The 20,922-nt window shown below is 45.0% G+C and overlaps 1 protein-coding gene across 3 annotated transcripts in view; it reads left to right on the top strand.

The window, feature by feature from the left end:
* Positions 1–20,922, top strand: part of FANCD2 (FA complementation group D2) — a 340,198-nt gene that overhangs the window by 301,772 nt on the left and 17,504 nt on the right. For all 3 annotated transcript variants that reach the window (XM_078776144.1, XM_068112928.2, XM_078776145.1), the window contains one exon: positions 296–442. In XM_078776144.1, the coding sequence (XP_078632270.1) occupies positions 296–442 (147 nt within the window). The remainder of the gene's footprint in view (positions 1–295; positions 443–20,922) is intronic.

The raw sequence follows: 20,922 nt of genomic DNA, 5'->3' as shown, positions 1-20,922 counted from the left end.
TTCTGGTGATATTCAAACTTGGACCTTGGAGCTTTTTGTTGACGGGTGTGATTATGTGCAATTGATTATGTGCAATTGATCATGGATTTCTGCACTATTCCCAGTAAAATGGTCACCGAAGGCCATTTTTTGGTGGGATAAGCGAGTCATCTTACCGTAAAACCAGCAGAGCACTGCAACATTTTTGTGATGCTGCTAATGGGAATAGATTATTTGCCAGAGCATTCTGCAGGTGTGAGAATTTATATATCTTACGTCTCCTGTCACCACCGTGACTGCTGGGTGTGACTTGCAGGTTCGACAGGACACGGGTCTGACACAGCACGTGCCACAGCTGAAGCGCAGCATGGAGGCATTGCTGTACCGGGTGAAGGCGTCCCTCGCCCTCAATCACTGCCCTGAGGCATTTTGGCTTGGAAACCTCAAGAATCGTGATTTGCAGGTACTCGATGTCCCAAGTACCATATGTCATGCTACTCGCAAGTGCATTGCCCTCCAGTCTCTTTTATGGTCGCTTCAGGAGAGCTTGGGTGGATGGTGGCTTGCGGCTGTGTTGCCAGTTGCCATACATATTTCCTTGCTGCAATAAAAGTTAGTGGATGCTTTTGCTTTCAATTTCACACCATTGAGGGAAAGAAGAATGCAGCGAGTTTCCTTCAACCTTGGAGTTGTTCTTGCCTGCGGTGTAAATTGCTTCCCTAAAAAAAAAAAAAAAAAAAAATATATATATATGTATACAACACAACAACAACATGCATTTTAAAGGCCATTTTCCCTGCTAGAGCGGGGGTTAGCCTTGCGGTCCCCATGACAATCTTCTCCATTTTGCCCTATTTTCTGCATCTCTCCTTGTTAACCCCCTTGCCCGCATTTCTTCTTCCACCATCTTTAGCCAAGTCTTTTTCGGTCTTCCCCGTCCTCTGCTTCCTTCTACATTCATTTCCATCACTCTTCTCAACCAGTCACTTTCATCCTTCCTCAACACATGACCAAACCATCTCGACCTGTTCCTCTTCACAGCATCAATCACAGGCTCTATTCCCATCATCTTTCGCAATTCATCATTTGTCTTCCTCTCTCTCAACGATACTCCACACATCCACCGAACCATTCGCATTTCCACCCTTTCCAACCTTCGTTGCTGCTCTACGTTTATTACCCATGTCTCGCTCCCATAAATCATAACACTTCTCACACATGCAGCATACACCTTTCCCTTCAGCTTCAACGACACTCCCCTCATCATCAGCACGCCACCCAGTTCCCGAAACTTCTTCCATGCACATCTCACTCGAGCAACCGTTGCCGAGTCTGATCCACCTTCTCCATTCAGCATGTCTCCGAGGTAGCAAAATGTTTTCACACCTTCCAGCTTCACGCCATCTCCAAGATCCAACTCAACATTTCCTCCATCTGCAGCTCCCTCTGTGCACACCTTACATTTGAATGTAGCTGCCACACTGGTTAATGACCCTCTCAGACCACTACATTTTTGATGAACCCACTCAGCGCACATTGTACATTGAATGGAGTTCACTCCGACACCCTTCCGACACACAGCACAGGGCCACTTCCCAGTTCTTTCCACCTCACCACATGCTTTACCACTTGCCATCACCTTCGTCTTTCCGATATTCACCTTCAGACCTTTTGTCTCCATACATTCCTTCCACGTGGTCATCTTTTCCTTCAGTCCATCCATACTTTCCGCAATCAACACCAGATCATCTGCATACAACAACTCCCACGGTAAACCCTCCTTTACGTTCTGAGCCAGCACCTCCATCACAGCTACAAATAGTAATGGACTTAGTACCGACCCCTGATGCACTCCCACCTTCACCTCAAACTCACCACTGTTCCCGTCATTCGTCCTTACAGCTGTGCGCGCTCTTTTGTACATTGCCATCACTACTCTGATCAACCATTCCTCCACTCCTAACTTCCTCAATGCCCATGTCAATACTTTGCGTGGTACCCTATCGAATGCTTTCTCCAGATCAACAAACCCAAGAAACAACTTCTTCCTCTTCTCCATGTACTTCTCCTGCAACTGCCTCACAATGAAAAGCGCGTCTGTCGTTCCTCTTCCTGGCATGAATCCAAACTGCATTTCGTCGATCTTCACTTTCTTCCTTATCCTCCTCTCCAACACCCTTTCCAATACCTTCATTCCATGCTCCAATAACTTTATCGCTCGGTACGAGCCACACTCCAGAGGGTCACCTTTCCCCTTGTACAGAGGGATGAGGGTACTCAGTTCCCAATCCACTGGAATGCGGCCTTCTTTCACCACCAGATTACAGATCTCTGTCATTCTCTTCACACCCCAACTTCCTGCTGCCTTCAACATATCTCCCACAACTCCCGTCGGCCCTCCCGCTTTTCTACCCTTCATTGCTTTTATCGCTTCCTCAACTTCCTTTTCAGTTATCTTCTCTGCCGGTCCTAAAACAGGGTTACTCTCTATGTTGCCATCCCATTCATTCTCTGTATTCAACAGCATTTCCATATATCTTTTCCATCTTCCTTTAATTCCATCTGGGTCGACAACGATTTGTCCCACTTCATCCTTCAAGCAACTCACCCCCATCACATCACACCTCTCTTTCGCTATCTGCTTTGCAATCCTGAATACTGCTTTCTGACCCTCTTCCGAATCCAAGCGTTCTCCGAACATTTTCCTACATGCCTCCTGCGCCTTTGCTACCTCTTTCTTTGCAGCCTTCCTGGCTGCCTTATAACTTTCATGCTCTGCTGTTTCTGCTCCCGTACCCTTCGCCTTCTGCCACTCCTTGAACTTCTTCCTCTTCTCGTCAATCCTCTTTCCAACTTCATCATCCCACCACCATGTTTCCGAGTGCCTCGGTGGTCCTTTTGTCCATCCACATACCTCACCAACGGCTCCCAACAGACAAGCTTTCATTGACATCCAACCACTTTCAAGCTCAACCACATCATCCTCGACCCTACTCAGCCTCTCTTTTAATGCCTCCCTTACTGTCACCTCTTTCAACCTCCACACCTTCATTCTCGGTTGGTACTTCACCCGCCGAGCTCTCCTCGCACCTTTCACCCTTACGTCGCAGACAACCAAGTGGTGCTGTGAAACAGCCTCCTCCCCCGGGATCACCTTTGTGTCCCGGTGGTGCCCCCTATCTCGCCTACGCACCATCAGGTAGTCAACGGTTGTCGTCGACCCACCTGACGTGTATGTAACAAGCTTATTATCCTCTTTCTGGAACTGAGTATTACAAATCAACAAATCAGCTCCATCAGCAAACTCCAAAATCCTTTCACCTTCTCCATTTCTCACACCATATCCGTAACCCCCATGAACTCCGTCAAAACCATCCATACTCCTTCCCACATGTCCATTTAGGTCTCCTCCTACCACAACAACTTCCTCATCTTTCACGTTTTCCATCAGCTTCTCTATCGCACACCAGAACGTGTCCTTTTCTTCATCGCTTCGACCAACCTGCGGAGCATATCCCGAGATGACGTTCACCAAGAGCTTTCCAATCATCATTTTCACCATCATCAACCTATCACTCACTCTAGTCACACTCACCACACTGTCTACAAACTCCTCAGAAAACAGGACACCAACACCATTCACGCCCTCCGGGCAGCCTTGCCACACAAACTTGTATTTCTGTCCCTGCCTACCCTTCACCATTCTCACACCACTTCCCTTCCATCTCGTCTCTTGCACACAACATATGTCCACTCTTCTTCTGACCAATACTTCCACCACTTCTCCTGATCTCCCTGTCATTGTCCCTACATTCCATGTCCCAAACCTCAGAAACCGATCTCCACTTCGGGCTGTACCCTGCCCATATGTAGTTGTAATTGTCATGGTTCCCTTTTTTTTTTGAGGCAGTTTTTATGGCCGGATGCCCTTCCTGACGCCAACCCTCTTAGTCGTCTCTTACGACACGCAGGGATACGGTGTACCTATTCTTATCCAGGGTACACACCGGGAAACGTTTAAAACATGGAAATTCTGGGGGGTGGGGGGGGGGGGGTGGTGTCAAGGGAAAGATAAAATGAAAATAAACCCCTTCAGCCGGCACTTAGCTTGGCTTCCCAAAGAGTACTTTCAGGAGCTTGGCGGCTGTTGAAACTGGGGTAGCCACTCATGCGGGAAGTGGTCCAAAATGGCGGTGTAGAACGCCTATATATATATATATATATATATATATATGGATATATATATGGATATGGAATGGATATATATATATGTATAGATATATATATATATATATATATATATATATATATATATATATATATATATATATATATATATATATATATATATATATACCGGTATATGTATATATATATGTATATATATATATATATATATACACAATCGTGGCCAAAAATATTGGCACCCTTGCACTTTTTTCAAAGAATGCACCATTTATTCCAGATAATTGTTGAAATTAAAAAATATTTTGGTATACATATATGTATTTGTTTGGTTTGCAGTGGAACAAAACAAAAAAGGTGAAAAAATTACTAAATCTTAGCTTATTCCACACAGAAATCCTAAAATGGCACGGACAATATTATTGGCACCTTTTAGAAGTTGTTGGAAATAATTAGATTTCAAGCACGTGATTCCCCTTTACTGTGGAATTGAACTCACCTACGGTGAGTTGCAGGTACCTGTAATATTAAAATCACTCATTCAGACAGTTTGAATAGAGAAAAGGAGTCATTTTGCTGTTTTGTGTCACTGTGTGTACCGCAATGAGCATGGAGAAAAGAAAGAAAACCAGAGAATTGTCTGAGGTCAGACACAAGATTGTAGGCAAGCATGGACAATCTCAAGGCTACAAGTACGTCTCCAGAGACCTTCATGTTCCTGTGTCCACCGTTCGCAATGTTGCCAGGAAGTTTAAGGGCCATGTCACTGTAGCGAACCTCCCTGGACATGGCCGCAAGAGAAGACTTGATTGAAGATGGCAGCAAAGGATTGTTCGAATGGTGGAGAAAGCACCTCGATCAACTGCCAAACAGATTCAAGCTGACCTTCAGACACAAGGTGTATGACAGCTTCAACTCGCACTATCTGTCGCCATCTCAATGAAAGGGGGTTCTGTGGTAGGAGAAACAGGAGGACCCTACTGCTGAGAGAGAAACATAAGAAAGCCCGACTGGAGTTTGCCAAAATTTGCGAACACGACTGGAGACAGACGAGACCGAATTAGAGCTTTTTAGTAAATCACATCATCTCTATGTTTACAGAAAACAAAATGAAGCCTTCAAAGAAAAGAACACGTTGCTACAGTCAAACATGGAGGAGGTTCAGTGGTGTTTTGGGGTTGCTATGCTGCCTCTGGCACTGGGTACCTTGATGTGTGCATGAATGAATGAATATGAATGATCGTTTTAAGGCCATTTTCCCCGCTAGAGCAGGGGTTAGTCTTGCGGGCCCAATGACAATCATGGTTCCCTGTTTGAGGCAATGTTTTTATGGCCGGATGCCCTTCCTGGCACCAACCCTTAGTCGCCTCTTACGATGTGCAGGGATACGGTGTACCTATTCTAAACCGGGGTACACACCAGGATCATTCATCCCAGCAAGCTGGTACTCAATTTGCCGACTTCGGAAGGATGACAGGCTGAGTCAACCCCCCTGGTGTTAATTTAGCGATCGACCGGGATTCGAACCCAGGATCCTAGGATCCCAAGCCGGCACCCTAACCGCTAAGCCAACACCAGGCTAAAATGTCTCCATGCTAAAATGTCTCCATGTCTCTAAAATGTTCAGCATGTCTCCGAGGTAGCAAAATGTTTTCACCCCTTCTAGCTTCACGCCGTCTCCAAGATCCAACTCAACATTTCCTCCATCTGCAGCTCCCTCTGTGCACACCTTACACTTGAATGTAGCTGCCACACTGGTTAATGGCCCTCTCAAACACCCCCAACTTCCTGCTGAATTGCATGGCATCATGAAATCAGGAGATTACCCAGGCATTTTGGAGCACAATGTTCAACCCAGTGTCAGAAAGCTGGGTCTCCGTCAAAGGTCATGGGTCTTTCAGCAGGACAATGACCGCAAACACACTTCAAAAATCACCCAGGAATGGTTCACGACAAAAAGCTGGACTGTTTTGAAGTGGCCAGCAATGAGTCCAGATCTAAATCCCATTGAACACCTGTGGGGAGATCTAAAAACAGCAGTTGGGAGAAGGCACCCTTCAAATCTGGGAGAACTGGAGCAGTCTGCACAAGAAGAGTGGGCCAAACTGCCGGTAGAGAGGTGTAGGAAGCTCAATCATGGTTGTGCTTGACTGCAGTTATTTTGTCCAAAGTCTGTGCTACCAAATATTAAGTCTAGGGTGTCAATAATTTTGTCAATGCCATTTCCTTTTATTTTCTGATTTAAAAGCATAGATTAAGCTCTGAATCAAAAACAAAGGTTCTGTAATATTAACAATGAAATAAAGAATTGTGGAGACCAAATACTTTTGTCAATTTCAACTTATTTTTAGAGAAAATTCTGAGTTATTTGAAAAAAGTGCAAGGGTGCCAATATTTTTGGCCACGACTGCATATATATATATATATATATATATATATATATATATATATATATATATATATATATACAGTATATATATATATATATATATATATATATATATATATATATATATATATATATATATATATATATATATATATATATATATATATATATATATATACAGTATATATATATATATATATATATACATATATATATACAGTATATATATATATATATATATATATATATATATATATATATATATATATATATATATATATATATACAGTATGTATATATATATATATATATATATATATATATATATATATATATATATATATATATATATATATATATATATGTCAGAAACCACCTTTTCTGATCGAAGTAGAGTTCCACCAACAGGCTTGAGAATGACGAGACCTTTATTAAAATAACACTTTATACGGATCCGGAGGAGACAGACATCTACAGCAAGCTACAGCAAGAACATGCCAAGTCAAGCCTTCCTGAAAACACATTGATTCTCATTCATTTATATATGAATACGATTATCAGAAAATCTCCGAGAGAACAAAGCGACTGGCGAGAGTCCCTCCCCGTCATTCCTAGCCCCCACCGTTATCCGCTCTGTCATTCGGGGGAGTGCAGCACGCACCTTATCATTCGGACCAGATGTGATTTCAAAACTCCGACGAGGCAGAAAATATAACTCATTAAAGGGAGGGTGCATTCTTGGCTTCGACAAACCCATAAAGTATATGGGTTTGTTCAAAATGAGTAATTCAGAGCATGTTTATACAGAGTCAAGCGTCGCTGTGATTAATACAAAATATATATGGTTCATGATAGGTTTTATGTCTGCAACCTAAACATTCTGCTAGTGTTACGCAAAATCACGCGCATGTGAGCGTTCTCCTGCCCGCGGCTCGAGGCGCCGTCTGAGAATCATGATAGGGATTTTACGACCGGCCTTATCTAGCCTCGAAAGTGCACACGTATACAATTTGTCCAACACGACTGAAGCGAGCCTTTCCTCATTTTAAATGAAAGCGAAGCAAAAACCTCATTGTAACTCAGGCGTCACTGTCATTAAACAAAACAGTTAATGTTTTTGGCAATTTATCAAAGGATTTATGTCTACGATTCAAGCAGCCTACCTAAGGTTCGAATACATTTTATTAACTCATGAAATAACATTATAGAACAGCATTTTATAACATAGCTTACGATACGTCAGTCAACCGGCATTTATAATTGAGCATTAAGCAGTAACAAATCTGAGACCTGACATTCCTTCCTCTTGTCTCGTCGAGACAAAGTATCTCAAGAGACAACGTGCCACATCGGGCTTTATTGAAAGACCATCGTGTAATGCGGGTATCTCCCAAGGGCATACCGTGCGCCCATAGCGCCTCGCCCGTGCATTTGGGGAACGTGTCGTGTGGTGCGTGCTTGGAGCCTGAGGGCTCAAAACATGAAAGTTCATTAACGTTTCGGATCCACAACGAAGACGTCTGGTCCAGATGAGGTTCTGCTCCGCCAGAGGGTGCATCACTTCCCCTGCGGAACTGGCTCCCCCCACCCTTTGCAGACGCAGTCCTTGCAGATCTTCGAAGTTAATCAACGGTCATGCCCATGAGGTCCCTCACGTGCTGCTGTTCTGGGGAATACATAGTATTGTCAGTATCTTGTGTCTCAATTTCCTGGTCAGGGTACAGAGCGTAAAAATCCGATTCACTTGAAGCATTTGAACTTAAAACATTTGGAGAAAAGAGAGGGACTTCCTTTATGTCAAAGTCTCCCTTGGGCGCCTGGTCGGCTTGCGGGTCTAGGATATCCACGTCGGGTCCCTCGACCGCCAGACCCAGCGTCGCAATCAGATCCATAGTTGGGTTTAAAGGGGGCGTGCAGCTGTCAGCTTGTAATACATAAGCAGCGTTAGCCAGTACACGCAAGGGGTTTATAGCACAAGTATCACAGTCATCACATACACCGTTACAGGCAGCAGCCAGTTCCCACATGGGATCCACACAAGTATCACAGTCATTACAAAATTCAATGCAATTTTCTGGAGCGCCGGTCGCAACTGCCTTGTTGAAGGACCCGTTCAGGTCGACGGCCTCTGTGGTCAGAGCCATAGTCGTTGTCGGCGGCTTCTTCGCTTTCCATCCTGTAAAATACTTTCTCATACAGAGGAGGACTAGAGATTTCATTAGTGCCCCCCAAATTACTACCCCGATTATCACAGCCAGTGCGGTCAATAACCACTTCACTATGGTGCCCGTCCATCCCTGGAACCAGTCAGTGAGCCAGCTAAATGTATAAGAATTTTCGCGCGCGATCCGATCGATCGTCAGGGCGTGGCTAGTTTCCCTTAGTCTCACTTCTGCATCACCATTGTACGCATGTGAATTACCGTGTCCAATAGTATGTCATGAGCCGTAGCGGTGTCGTTTGCCACCTTTTCTAGGGCCAAAGCCAATTTATCTATCCGGAAACTATCCATGACTGTGCCCGCTCCTGGGAAGAAGAAACCAAACACCTTTTCCCATAGACTCCCGTGTAGTTTAGTGGTTCCATCTTCGTTCATGACTGACCTCTTATAACGCCTGTCCAAGGACTTTGGGTCTAGCTCATCCAGTATCTCAACGTCAGGAAGGACTGAACCCAGATAACATGTGCCCCCCCAATTATTTGGTAAATAGGGGTAAGCCTTGTCGCCGCATATAAACATTGTCCCATGGGGTGGGACCAGGTGGGTGGATAAGCACTGGAGTCCCTTTACCACCCCATTAATCCTACTAACCCCCCTAGAGAATGTTATAGCCGTTATGTTGTGGTTGTGTTTATCTTGCAGTACTATTCGTAGTGTAATCCCCGAGCTCCCTTGTCCCAGCTTCCCGGGGAGAGTGTAGGCGCATTCTGATTCTCCCATACGCAAGTGGCCGGAACCCTGGAGGCAGACCGTCCCTTTCTGTGGTTTGACCCAGACGGGGGCAGGCCTCTCGGCCACATGGGCAATCATTGACGGGCGATAATTAAATTGTCGATTGCAACTCTTGCCGTTGTCAACCCCTTCTCTTTCCAGCGTGGTGACTAAACATGGGGAATCGATAGGTTGTGAGCAGAGGTCATTGAGGGACAGAGGTAGCACTATCATGTGTATTCCTGTGGTGCCTGCTTGGGGAAAGTGCATGCACGACCAGCAGTGTGTCCTATTTTGAATTGTTGCCACCTCCCTGGCCACTTTCCAATATGTGTTTTCCCCCTTCTTTGGGGCCTTATTCTGGGGGTGTGGCGTGAGTATGTATTCGATGCATGGTGTGTATTTAGTTTCGCCCCTGGCCGCGCCAGGGGTCCAGACGCTGCACCGGACCTGCATGGTCATGTCTTTCCCTAGGCGTGTGCGTGTTTGTAGCTTAAAATCAGGGGTTCCCCATTTGTATCCTGGTTGGGCCAAGGTCTCAATGCTAGCTCGCCCGTTTTCCCGGAACTCTCGTACCTTTTGTAGTACAATGCCAACGCGTCCAGGCCCTGCCGACAGTGCTAGCCATTTTACGCTTACCCAATTTGTGTGCAGGGCTTTCTGTTCGAAACATGGTAGTGATACTCTTTGTCCCCATGTTACGGTGAGGTGTCGGGTTTCGTTTTCGCATCTATTGGAATCGGAGTTTCCCCTAGCTGCTGTCGCTATCAATAGTATTGTACCTATGATTAGGCCCATCCTTACTGTGGTTGCTGTGGTGTAGTGTCTGGTGCTTGTATGGCCAACTTACAGTGCGTGGCGTGGATCCACAAAGTCTTGCCCTCGCAAAAGACTGCCGTTGGTGTAGTCAGCAACACCTGGACTGGTCCCTTCCACCTTGGTTCCAAGGCGTTCTTGCAGGTGAAGTGCTCCACGAACACCTGGTCTTTTTCCTCTGGTGGAACACCTGGTCCACAAGTCTCCTGGGAGCGCCTGGTCTACAGGTCTCCAATTTCCTAATCCGCTTTTTTCAAGTGGATCCAATTTTATCCAATATTCAATTTTTTTTAAATTCAATCCCATTTAATCCAGTCCAATTCAAATTAAATTCAATCCTTCTCTCAGCATCCCATTACCTGTTTCCAACATCAATAAAAATAAAATTATAAAATTAAACGGAAATTATTTCAGCTAGAGTTTCAACTAGAATTACCACAAACCAACCACCTTTAACCTCCATTAACACAAACACAAACCACCATTAACCTCGATTAATACAAACAAACCACCATTAACCTCCCCCTATTATTTATTTATTTTCACGAATAAACAAATAATAGAAATAACCTGGTCTACTTCCAATTTCAATTCTGGTCAGTTCTGGTGTCTGGTCACACACAATGTTTTCCTCACCCACTGTGATTCGCTCAAAATAGATTCTCACTGTTATGTCTGAAATTCGTCTCATGAAAACCCATTCAAGAGTCCGGTGTGACAGACAGCCAAACACATAGACACGCCGAAGACCCCAGGGTACCCATCAAACTAGCTTGTCCCCAGATCCACAACACAGCGAAACATGTAATTTTACTAAAATAATCACTTACTCATAACTAGCTGGATAACTAGCATAACTAGCTCAACACCTGGAACTCATAACTAATACTCATACCACTAATTACTCATAATAACTCATAATTACTTCTGTAATTACTCATGCCAATACTTACTCAAAATAATGTAATATCCCAATCTTCACCCTTTATGCAAATCGAAGCACCCCGGACAACCCACAACCAATATCAACCACTGTAGCCGCCTTCCCCTCCAGGCAGCCACACACAGCCACATACATCTCCACCCACGTCACACAAGACAACAGCCAACGAGTGTGTCCACCACACAGAAACCTTTGGCAATGCAACAACCGAACTCCCAGACAACCAACAACAAAACCCAATCCATCTCCATGGCTCATCAAGCAGTTCCAACTTAATCCAGCTTCACATACCGATTTCCCCAAAAACTCGTGAAACTTCACCCCCATTCTGGAAAAACCCTGGACTAAACCCTGACACCCTAAATAACTTCAGACCCATCTCCAATCTACCCTTTCTGTCAAAAGTTTTGGAACGTGCTGTGGCCACTCAACTCAAACATCACCACTCTGCCAATAACCTGTATGAAACATCCCAATCCGGATTCTGCTCCAGCCACAGTACTGAAACTGCTCTCCTCAAAATCACCAGCGACCTTTTCTCTCCTCTGATGCCGGCAACCTCAACATTTTCATTCTCCTCACCTCAACGCCTCCTTTGACATCATCAATCACACCATCCTCCTCACCCTGTTTAGACCAGCTTGTGCCTATTAAACCCAAATCAGTTCACTCCCAAGCCCACAAGGACCACCTACTACTCTCAAATTATCCACTCTGGCTCCGGAATCCCAAAAGCACTCTTCTCTACAATAAACAAACTAAATAAACAAACTTTACAACGTGAACAAACTCCTCAGCGCCCTGGATACCGCCACCTGTCATTCAGAGTAGACAACAGCATCTCCTTTCTGGCTTTCAGCATCTCCTTTCTCCTTTCTGGCATCCAAATAAAATTCTGGCTTCAAATCAACTTCCTCGAACTTAACTATGATAAATCTAAATTAATCTTCGTTTGCCCACAACCACTCATAACTTTGCCCCCCAAAAAACAAGTCACATTCTTTGTATATTGCCAACATTGTTCATCGTTTAAGTATCATCCAGAACTAAATTTTTATAAACCATCAACTTGTAGATGCATTTATTTATATCCCATTAACCCAAGAACTCTCGATTGCTTGGTTATATTTTAGTAATGTCATATATCCATATTTCTTTTCCAAAATGTTCCTGATATACACATTAATCCCATCTGTCTTTGTTTCCAGATCAACTCAAATCAGGAAATCAACACAAATCCTTATTACCTCCAATCAATTCAAAATTAAATCAACAATTCAAAACCAGATCGGATCAGCGATCAGAAATCACTTTTCCAATCAACACATTCCAAGCAACAATTCATTCAAAGACCAAGCTTAAAAACACAACTCTCATCTTACTGTGACAAATAAGCAACCAACCTACTTCACACTAAAACAAATAACTTTTCATCACCCCTTTCTTCTCCACCGCCTCTTACACTTAAACAGATCATAATTACTCACTCATACACTGTTGCCCATCACCCAGTTGCCCCAGACCCAAACACAGGTTTGAAATCCCAGTAGGTTGTTCTTCAATCCCAACCATCATGTGATCCCAACATCTCTCCATTTATTTCGTTCCTCATGGGGTTGGTGTTTTATGGCCTTTACCTCTTACCCAATCACACTGCACATTATTCCCCGTCCTTGATGGATAATTTTACATCCAGATGGGCACAGCATCCCATTTTTGGCGACCCAGCCCTAAAACAAGCCCCTGGACTCCTTGCAGGCTGGACCAAAACCCCCGGACGAAGTTGCATCCCAGTACTGACTCTGCTGCCTTCTTGCAAACGACTTCAACTCCATGAATTTTACATGTTTCGTGAACGGAACAAAGCACTCTGTAATCGTCAGATTGAAACTGCCCCAAACCCGTCCATATAAACTCCATTGTTGTCCTGTCCATCTCTCTGTGTTACATTTACATTTTGTGACTCACAGCTCCTGCCTCCATGGAACAATGACGCCTGAGCACTCAATTAGCCCTCCCAGTACCAAAGACTTACAATCAGACCGACAGACAGACAAATAACAGAGGCATGTCGCCAGCCCCAGCACAGGACATCCCCTTTCCGGGCAGGCATAATATAATCCACAGCATCGAAATGCCAATTTCTATCCGGAGCCTCGCAAAGCCAAAATCCATGCATGCGTGCTCCATCATGCAACCCGATCTGTACTCGGTGCGCCCGGCGCCCCCTATAATCAGTGAGTTATAATAACCACAATATCTCTGGCACCCAACTCGTGATACCACAATTTAATCCACGTTACTTGCATCTCTTCATCCTCACAAATGTCCTCCATTTAACGTGACTCAAATCCATCTTCTCCAGATTTAAGTCCTATATATCCTGTCGTTAAAGCAACACCCTGTAGACTCTCTTAAGAGGAAGGGCTGACTCCGCCTGTCGTTCTTCCAAGGTTAGTGAATTACCTCTGACCTTTCCCTTGCATATCTCGAACAAAGGTCAACTAAACTTTAAAAGGTCAAACTTCGAATTGGTCAACACAAATGCATCGATGCATCTTCCAGCCGCCACTCCGCACTGTACCTTACTGTATGAACAAGACTTCCTGTTGGAACTTGGCTCCGGAAATTAATTACTCTGTCTTGAAATCGTTTATTTTAGCCATCTTGAATAAATCCATCCATCTATCCATCTTATAAATCCATCTTAAATAAAAATCCATCTTATAAGTAACGTATTCGTCCTGTGACATTGCCTGGCATATATGTCGCAGCCGGCCACTATTCCGACATGGCTCGTCTGACATGAACGTCCGACATCCAGCAAAGTCGAAATGACCCACAATGCATTTGGGCACACATCCTCCTCTGAGAGTGGGCGAGTTATCGCCAGCACTCTGAGCAAATCTCATACAGCACACCCGTGACCCGCGGCTCGCTCGGCTCCTGTCTGAACGCACAATATCCCTCTACCCAAACTTCCACGGAGCCGCACGGCGGAAACACAGGTTTGTACCACACTTTAGTTAAACGAACATTGCCAGGATTCTCGGATAGACGTTTAATTTCACAACACACATGACAAAAATCCGATTTAAATTCAGAGATCGCCGATCGACCTGGCACAACCATCTCAACGCGATGACGCCACGCCGCCCCCCCGTCTTGGCGCGCACCCTCGTGCCTCCACACGAATCCCAACACTCCCTGCACGCCGCTCTATTCGCGTTCGCGGCGGGGTTTACCTCGCGTTGGGACATGCAGTCGGCTGTCATAACAAAGTGCGAAAAGCTGTCATAACAAATCTGCGACCTGACATGTGAGCTGTCAGAACATTGAGCTGTCAGAACTCATCCCTAGCTAACAGGATCTCCGACGCTTGACCTCTCTGACCCAAAATGCACTATATGACACCAATTCCAAAGGTGAGCTGCCTCAGCGATACATCCCACACATACAATACACAATATCTGCCATTGAATGAACTCTTCAATTCAAGTAAAACACACATATTGATTCGAATTCTGCAACCATCTCCAAGAAACCGCTTCATATCAACAGTAAATCGACAAGGGCACTCCGGGTGCTTTCCTGACCCGATTTATATCAATTCGCTTCCCAAACAACTCCCAAACAGATGAAAATCCGGACTCAGTTCAGGACCTCGCCTGTTCTCTCGGATAGACGTTAAAATGGACATTCCCGGCCTGAATTTCCCCCAAGTCGAGCAGATCGCTTACAAAGTTTCACACCGAAACCCTCTGCTTTGCACATGACACACAGACAAACACATTGGCCAGACACACACGTCAATTAACATCCCAATATACATTCATTCCTCATTCATATACGAGTGAGTCTCCCATTCTTCGCGCGAAACTCAGATCGACTCAAATCATGCCTTTCTCCAGCCACTCCCAAACAATCTTTGCTCATTCATGTTACGTCTCTCATTCAAGGAAAAGGATTTTTGGGACTGGTTGGACGGGGGGTGGGTTGAGGTGAAAAAAAAAAAAAAAAGGGAAGGCAGGGCGGGGTGTTGGGGTGTTGCCTAGAGCCCTGGGACTGAGCTCAGGTCTTGGGGGGGTGGGGGGTCTTGGTCTGGTATCTGGTCCAGCGGCATCACTCGCTGATTTACTTGTTTAATTACCTCCTTAATTGTTTTGTCCTGAACTTTGCTTCCTGAACTTGCTTCCTTTGGCTCTGAAGCTTCAAATTCCTACAATGCAGCTCCTGCTTCAATTTTCAATATTTCAAAACCTAACCTGTCCTTCTCACCCTGTGGCCACCTGGCCCATTTCCTGTGAGCTTATTTATTTTCTCTTGTCCACCAGATCCTGGCCTGCTTTATCTGGACCTTTTGTCTAGAACTTAGTCTAGAGCTTCCTGGCTTGACCTCGTAGTTGTCACTACCTTCTTGTCAAACCTACCTGGTACCTACGCATTTCACCCTTCCTGGCCATGTCCCTTTGGCCGTCTAAGTTTAGCCACAGCCCTTCGTTCCCTGGCATGCAATGGCATACCCCATCTTGTCTCTGGGCTGTTCCTTCCTGGAAAGTTCTCGGCCTACTCAACCTTTACGGCTGTCCGACCTCACTTTCCCCCTCGTCCTTGTTAATTATTACGTTACCCTTAAATAATATCCAGCGCAAATATTGTAACGTTACTCTTAAATAATATCCAGCGCTAAATCTATCCTTAGCTTTACTCTTAATGTTTATCCAGCGCAAATATTGTAACGTTACTCTTAAATGATATCCAGGTGATTTCAACAAAGACACGTCATTCTGTGGCCTGAAATGAGCCTCTACTTACAATTTCTGTTCGGAGAGCAGGCAGAGCAGAAGGCAGAAAGGAACGGGCTGAACCCGCTCCAGGAAGGAAGGTACGACGTGCCGGCGTCCCGGCGTTCGGACAGCCTTCCTTCTGTCGCTCGGGGTCCGCTCTCTCTGTCCTCTGTCTGCTGCAATCCGAGTCACGGCACCAAATGTCAGAAACCACCTTTTCTGATCGAAGTAGAGTTCCACCAACAGGCTTGAGAATGACGAGACCTTTATTAAAATAACACTTTATACGGATCCGGAGGAGACAGACATCTACAGCAAGCTACAGCAAGAACATGCCAAGTCAAGCCTTCCTGAAAACACATTGATTCTCATTCATTTATATATGAATACGATTATCAGAAAATCTCCGAGAGAACAAAGCGACTGGCGAGAGTCCCTCCCCGTCATTCCTAGCCCCCACCGTTATCCGCTCTGTCATTCGGGGGAGTGCAGCACGCACCTTATCATTCGGACCAGATGTGATTTCAAAACTCCGACGAGGCAGAAAATATAACTCATTAAAGGGAGGGTGCATTCTTGGCTTCGACAAACCCATAAAGTATATGGGTTTGTTCAAAATGAGTAATTCAGAGCATGTTTATACAGAGTCAAGCGTCGCTGTGATTAATACAAAATATATATGGTTCATGATAGGTTTTATGTCTGCAACCTAAACATTCTGCTAGTGTTACGCAAAATCACGCGCATGTGAGCGTTCTCCTGCCCGCGGCTCGAGGCGCCGTCTGAGAATCATGATAGGGATTTTACGACCGGCCTTATCTAGCCTCGAAAGTGCACACGTATACAATTTGTCCAACACGACTGAAGCGAGCCTTTCCTCATTTTAAATGAAAGCGAAGCAAAAACCTCATTGTAACTCAGGCGTCACTGTCATTAAACAAAACAGTTAATGTTTTTGGCAATTTATCAAAGGATTTATGTCTACGATTCAAGCAGCCTACCTAAGGTTCGAATACATTTTATTAACTCATGAAATAACATTATAGAACAGCATTTTATAACATAGCTTACGTGGTAATACGTCAGTCAACCGGCATTTATAATTGAGCATTAAGCAGTAACAAATCTGAGACCTGACATATATATATATATATATATATATATAGATATATATATATATATATATATAGATATATATAGATATATATATATATAGATATATATATATATATATATATATATATATAGATATATATATTGTTACGGATCTCAGAGATGGCGCTCCCCTTAGCAAGGGGGGGTTAATCCCCTTGGCCTGTTAAGCTGGCCGTCTCTGGTCCTGGTACTTTTACGCTCTTTTGAGGGGTGAAATTGGTCAGGGTTATTGGTCAAAGTGTTCTCCCGAATACCTTCACCAATCCCTCCGCAAAACAGGGAGACAAGTACCGCTCGAACCACGGACAAGATGGTATTTGCCGAGCGGTTTAGCAATCCGCAGCTCGAGCCATTAACAAAGGACTAAACCCGACTATTGCGGTTGGCCGAATCGTGCCACAGGTACTCAATCGAAAGAAGGGACTAAAGCGATCGGGGGAAAGAAGAAACCAAAGTAAGGAATACCAGACATTTATTAACTATTTACAAAACTAAAGAAGAGGAGGAATGCAAGTAATATACAGAAGAAGAAGAAGAAGAAGAAGACACAGGGCAGCCTTAAGCAGTCTTATGTTATCAACGCCCCAGACAGACAAACAGACTTACACGAAAGGAGAATAGCAGGCAGGAATGACTGGAAGAAGGGATGAGAAGGCCCAGGCAGACGGTAGGCGTCGAGGTCTGGCTCCAGGAGTCGACTCGCGTCGTGGCGGGAAAACCCTGGCAGGCAGCGAGCGCGTATCGTTCACCGCGAGCGGACGTTGCATATAGCGATGGGACTGGGATGCTCCGTCTATAACAAATGGCTCGTGTCAATGCTCTCTCCCTTGAACAAGATGCCAGTTCGTCGCGCACTCCAGGTCCTTCCCCTCTCGTCGGTACCTTCTCACGCGTCTCTCTCTAGCAACTCTGGAACCCTCTCACTCAACTGGCCAAGCAGTCCCTCGGAGCCGCTTTTATTGCTCATGTTGGAATCAAGCCGCCGGCTCTGATGACACGCCTACCGGTTGGCTCACCGCGGCGCTGGTTGGCCGGTAAGGGCTTGCTGACTCCACCTCCGATGACGAGTCGACGTGCCACACCTTGTTCTGGCGGCTCCGCCCCCTTCCTCCTCGGCTTGACCGCATGGCTAATGGCGGCGTGGTGCCAGTAAAGCCGCTGTCACACCTTGACGTTTTAGCCAGCGTATGCCGACGTATGAAAAATTTGGCGAATACGCTGGCACACGTCGAATACGTTATGGGTAAGTTTTGTATACGTTAAGAGCATGCTGAAGGACGCTGGCATACGTCGTAGTACGCCGAGCTCGTCGACAAATTTTGTGCATGCACAAAATTTGTCGACGTATGCCAGCGTATGACTCACATGTTCCGCATACGCTGGCCATAAGTTGTAGGCACGTTAGGCGATCGTTGACACACGTCGACACACGTCGACACACGTTACTTGTAAGTTACTCCTAAGTCGAAATATGTCGAGATAATGTCTAGCGTACCCGAAACTTATTTCTAACCTATGAGTAACGTGCTTTGAACCTATGTGTAACGTATCTCCAACGCATATTGACGTATGTAGACGTATTTGACGTCTTCCGGACGACCACAGAACTTACTGAACGTGTTTCTAACTTACAGCTACCGTATAATGGCGTATTGGCAGCGTTTAGGGGAATTGGTATATACAAATGGGGTTCACAGGAGGAACCCGTCAGTGTTCCAGACTCCATGGTGAGCAGATTTCCATGTCATCCGAGAGATGGAGGATCCGGCAAGGCTGAGACGAGAATACCTACTAGCTGTCCTCCAACATCAACATGACCTCATCGATTTGACACTGTACCAGTTGCGTGCCAATAGAGCCAGGAGAAGAAGAGGTGAACGGAGGAGAAGGAACTGGGTGAGACCATGGATCGGGAGGCGACGGCAGTTTGGCATGTATGACCAGCTCATGGTGGAACTCCGTAACGAGGATGCCTGAGAGGCGTTGGAACCAGCATCCTCTCCGTCAGAGGGTGAGCGTGATGGGGATGGTGTGGGTGATGATGGATCCTCCTTGCGTCCGCGTCCACGGCCACGGCCACGGCCAGGAGACTTCTTGGCAGCATTCTTCGAAGTTTTCTTCGGCATGACGGTGATGTTGACACTTCGATGTCTAGTGCGGTTATGATTTGAATCGTCGAGCGGCAGCCTTTTAATAGGCTACGCCACGTGATCGTCGGCGATACGCTGCCGCGCGCTATGCATAAGTTAGACTATCGTTGGGCATAAGTTGTGAACGCCGACAACACGCTAAGCATTCGTTGGTATAAGTTATCTATAAGTTATCGAAACGTTCTGTGTACGTTACTAATACGTTATGCATATGTCCAACTCGTTATGAATACGCTATTATACGCCCAAAACTGGAAAAAAAACATCAATAGTTCAGCGAACGCCAGCGTTTTAGATAAATTTTGATACGTCGGCATACGCTGGCTAAATCGTCAAGGTGTGACAGGGGCTTAAACAGCCCAGTGCAACGGCGGCGAACGCTGTTGGCAAGCGAGGTACCACAATTTGAAGGGGGAGAGCAAAATGGACGGAATGGGGCCTATCTTATTTGATTAATGCAACGCAGATTCAACTACTGGGAACAGATCCTTAACTGAAACACATAATAATGAAATAACTACGGAGAGGTCCTATGGTTCGCTACGTGTTGTACATGGACTAACTCGGGTGCGATTTTTAACAAGCCAATTGATGGGGATATCTACAGGGGAACATTTATAAGGGATGCATTTACTAAAATTTACTAGTGAAGGTTATAAAAACCATAACAATATATATATATATGTATGTATATATATATACATACATACATACACGTATATGCATATACACACATAGGTCCTCCGAACGCTTTTGGTTAAAATGGCACATGGCGATGCCTTGGGGATTGGTCATTGGGGGTGGGGGTAGGAGGGGGGGGTTGGTAGAAGCAGTGAATGGGAAGGGGTGGGATATAGCATGCTCATTGTTTTGCAAAACGTTTGCAAAAACATTGTGGTGTTTTTTTTTATTTCATTTTTTCAACGTATCATAGATTATACTTTCTGTAATCGTGCTATTTATGACTTTATAATCAAAAACAACCGGTAGGTATAAGCTTAGCAGCTGCCTTGTATTAAAGTTATCAACCCTTACGTGGGCATCTCTTCGAACAAAATGACATGAAGATGAGCGATCAATCGAAGGTGAAACATTGCGATTTATATGTCGTTGAATTCTCCAGCCCAAGTCAAAATTTTCACAGGAAAGTCTGTGGCTATTTGAGTTCAATAGAATTGCTCGTTGGTAAGCTCAGGTTGGGGTTGAAGTTACAGCTAAAGCTGCAACAAGGCTTGCTCTGAGTTATAGCAGCAGCTTAGTGACAAAACACACTGCACAGCTAGCAAATGGCCTAGGCCTCGGGCTGGTTTCTTCAGGCTTATAAACATGCCCTGGCTGTCTCCTTCCTGCGGAACGAAGACTGCACACCGTACAAAATCCATTGGCGTGTTCTTAAACTCCAAGCCTGGGCTATTTGATAATGCCCAACCCAGCATGCCGGCCTTGTGCTGAGCAAACCTATGCTCGGGGAACTTTGCGCCTACAAAAGGCTGTTGTGTATCCATGCAGCACTCACATCATCTCAATCCAATAACACTCACCTGATGCCGTTAATATCATACTGGCACAGTCCCATTGTATCTTTT

This window comes from Myxine glutinosa, chromosome 4, assembly GCF_964187855.1.
Source record: "Myxine glutinosa chromosome 4, kmMyxGlut1.1, whole genome shotgun sequence".
Classification (NCBI taxonomy): Eukaryota; Metazoa; Chordata; class Myxini; order Myxiniformes; family Myxinidae; genus Myxine; species Myxine glutinosa.
The sequence above is the reverse complement of the archived record's forward strand: the minus strand, read 5'-3'. Positions and strand labels throughout refer to the sequence as shown.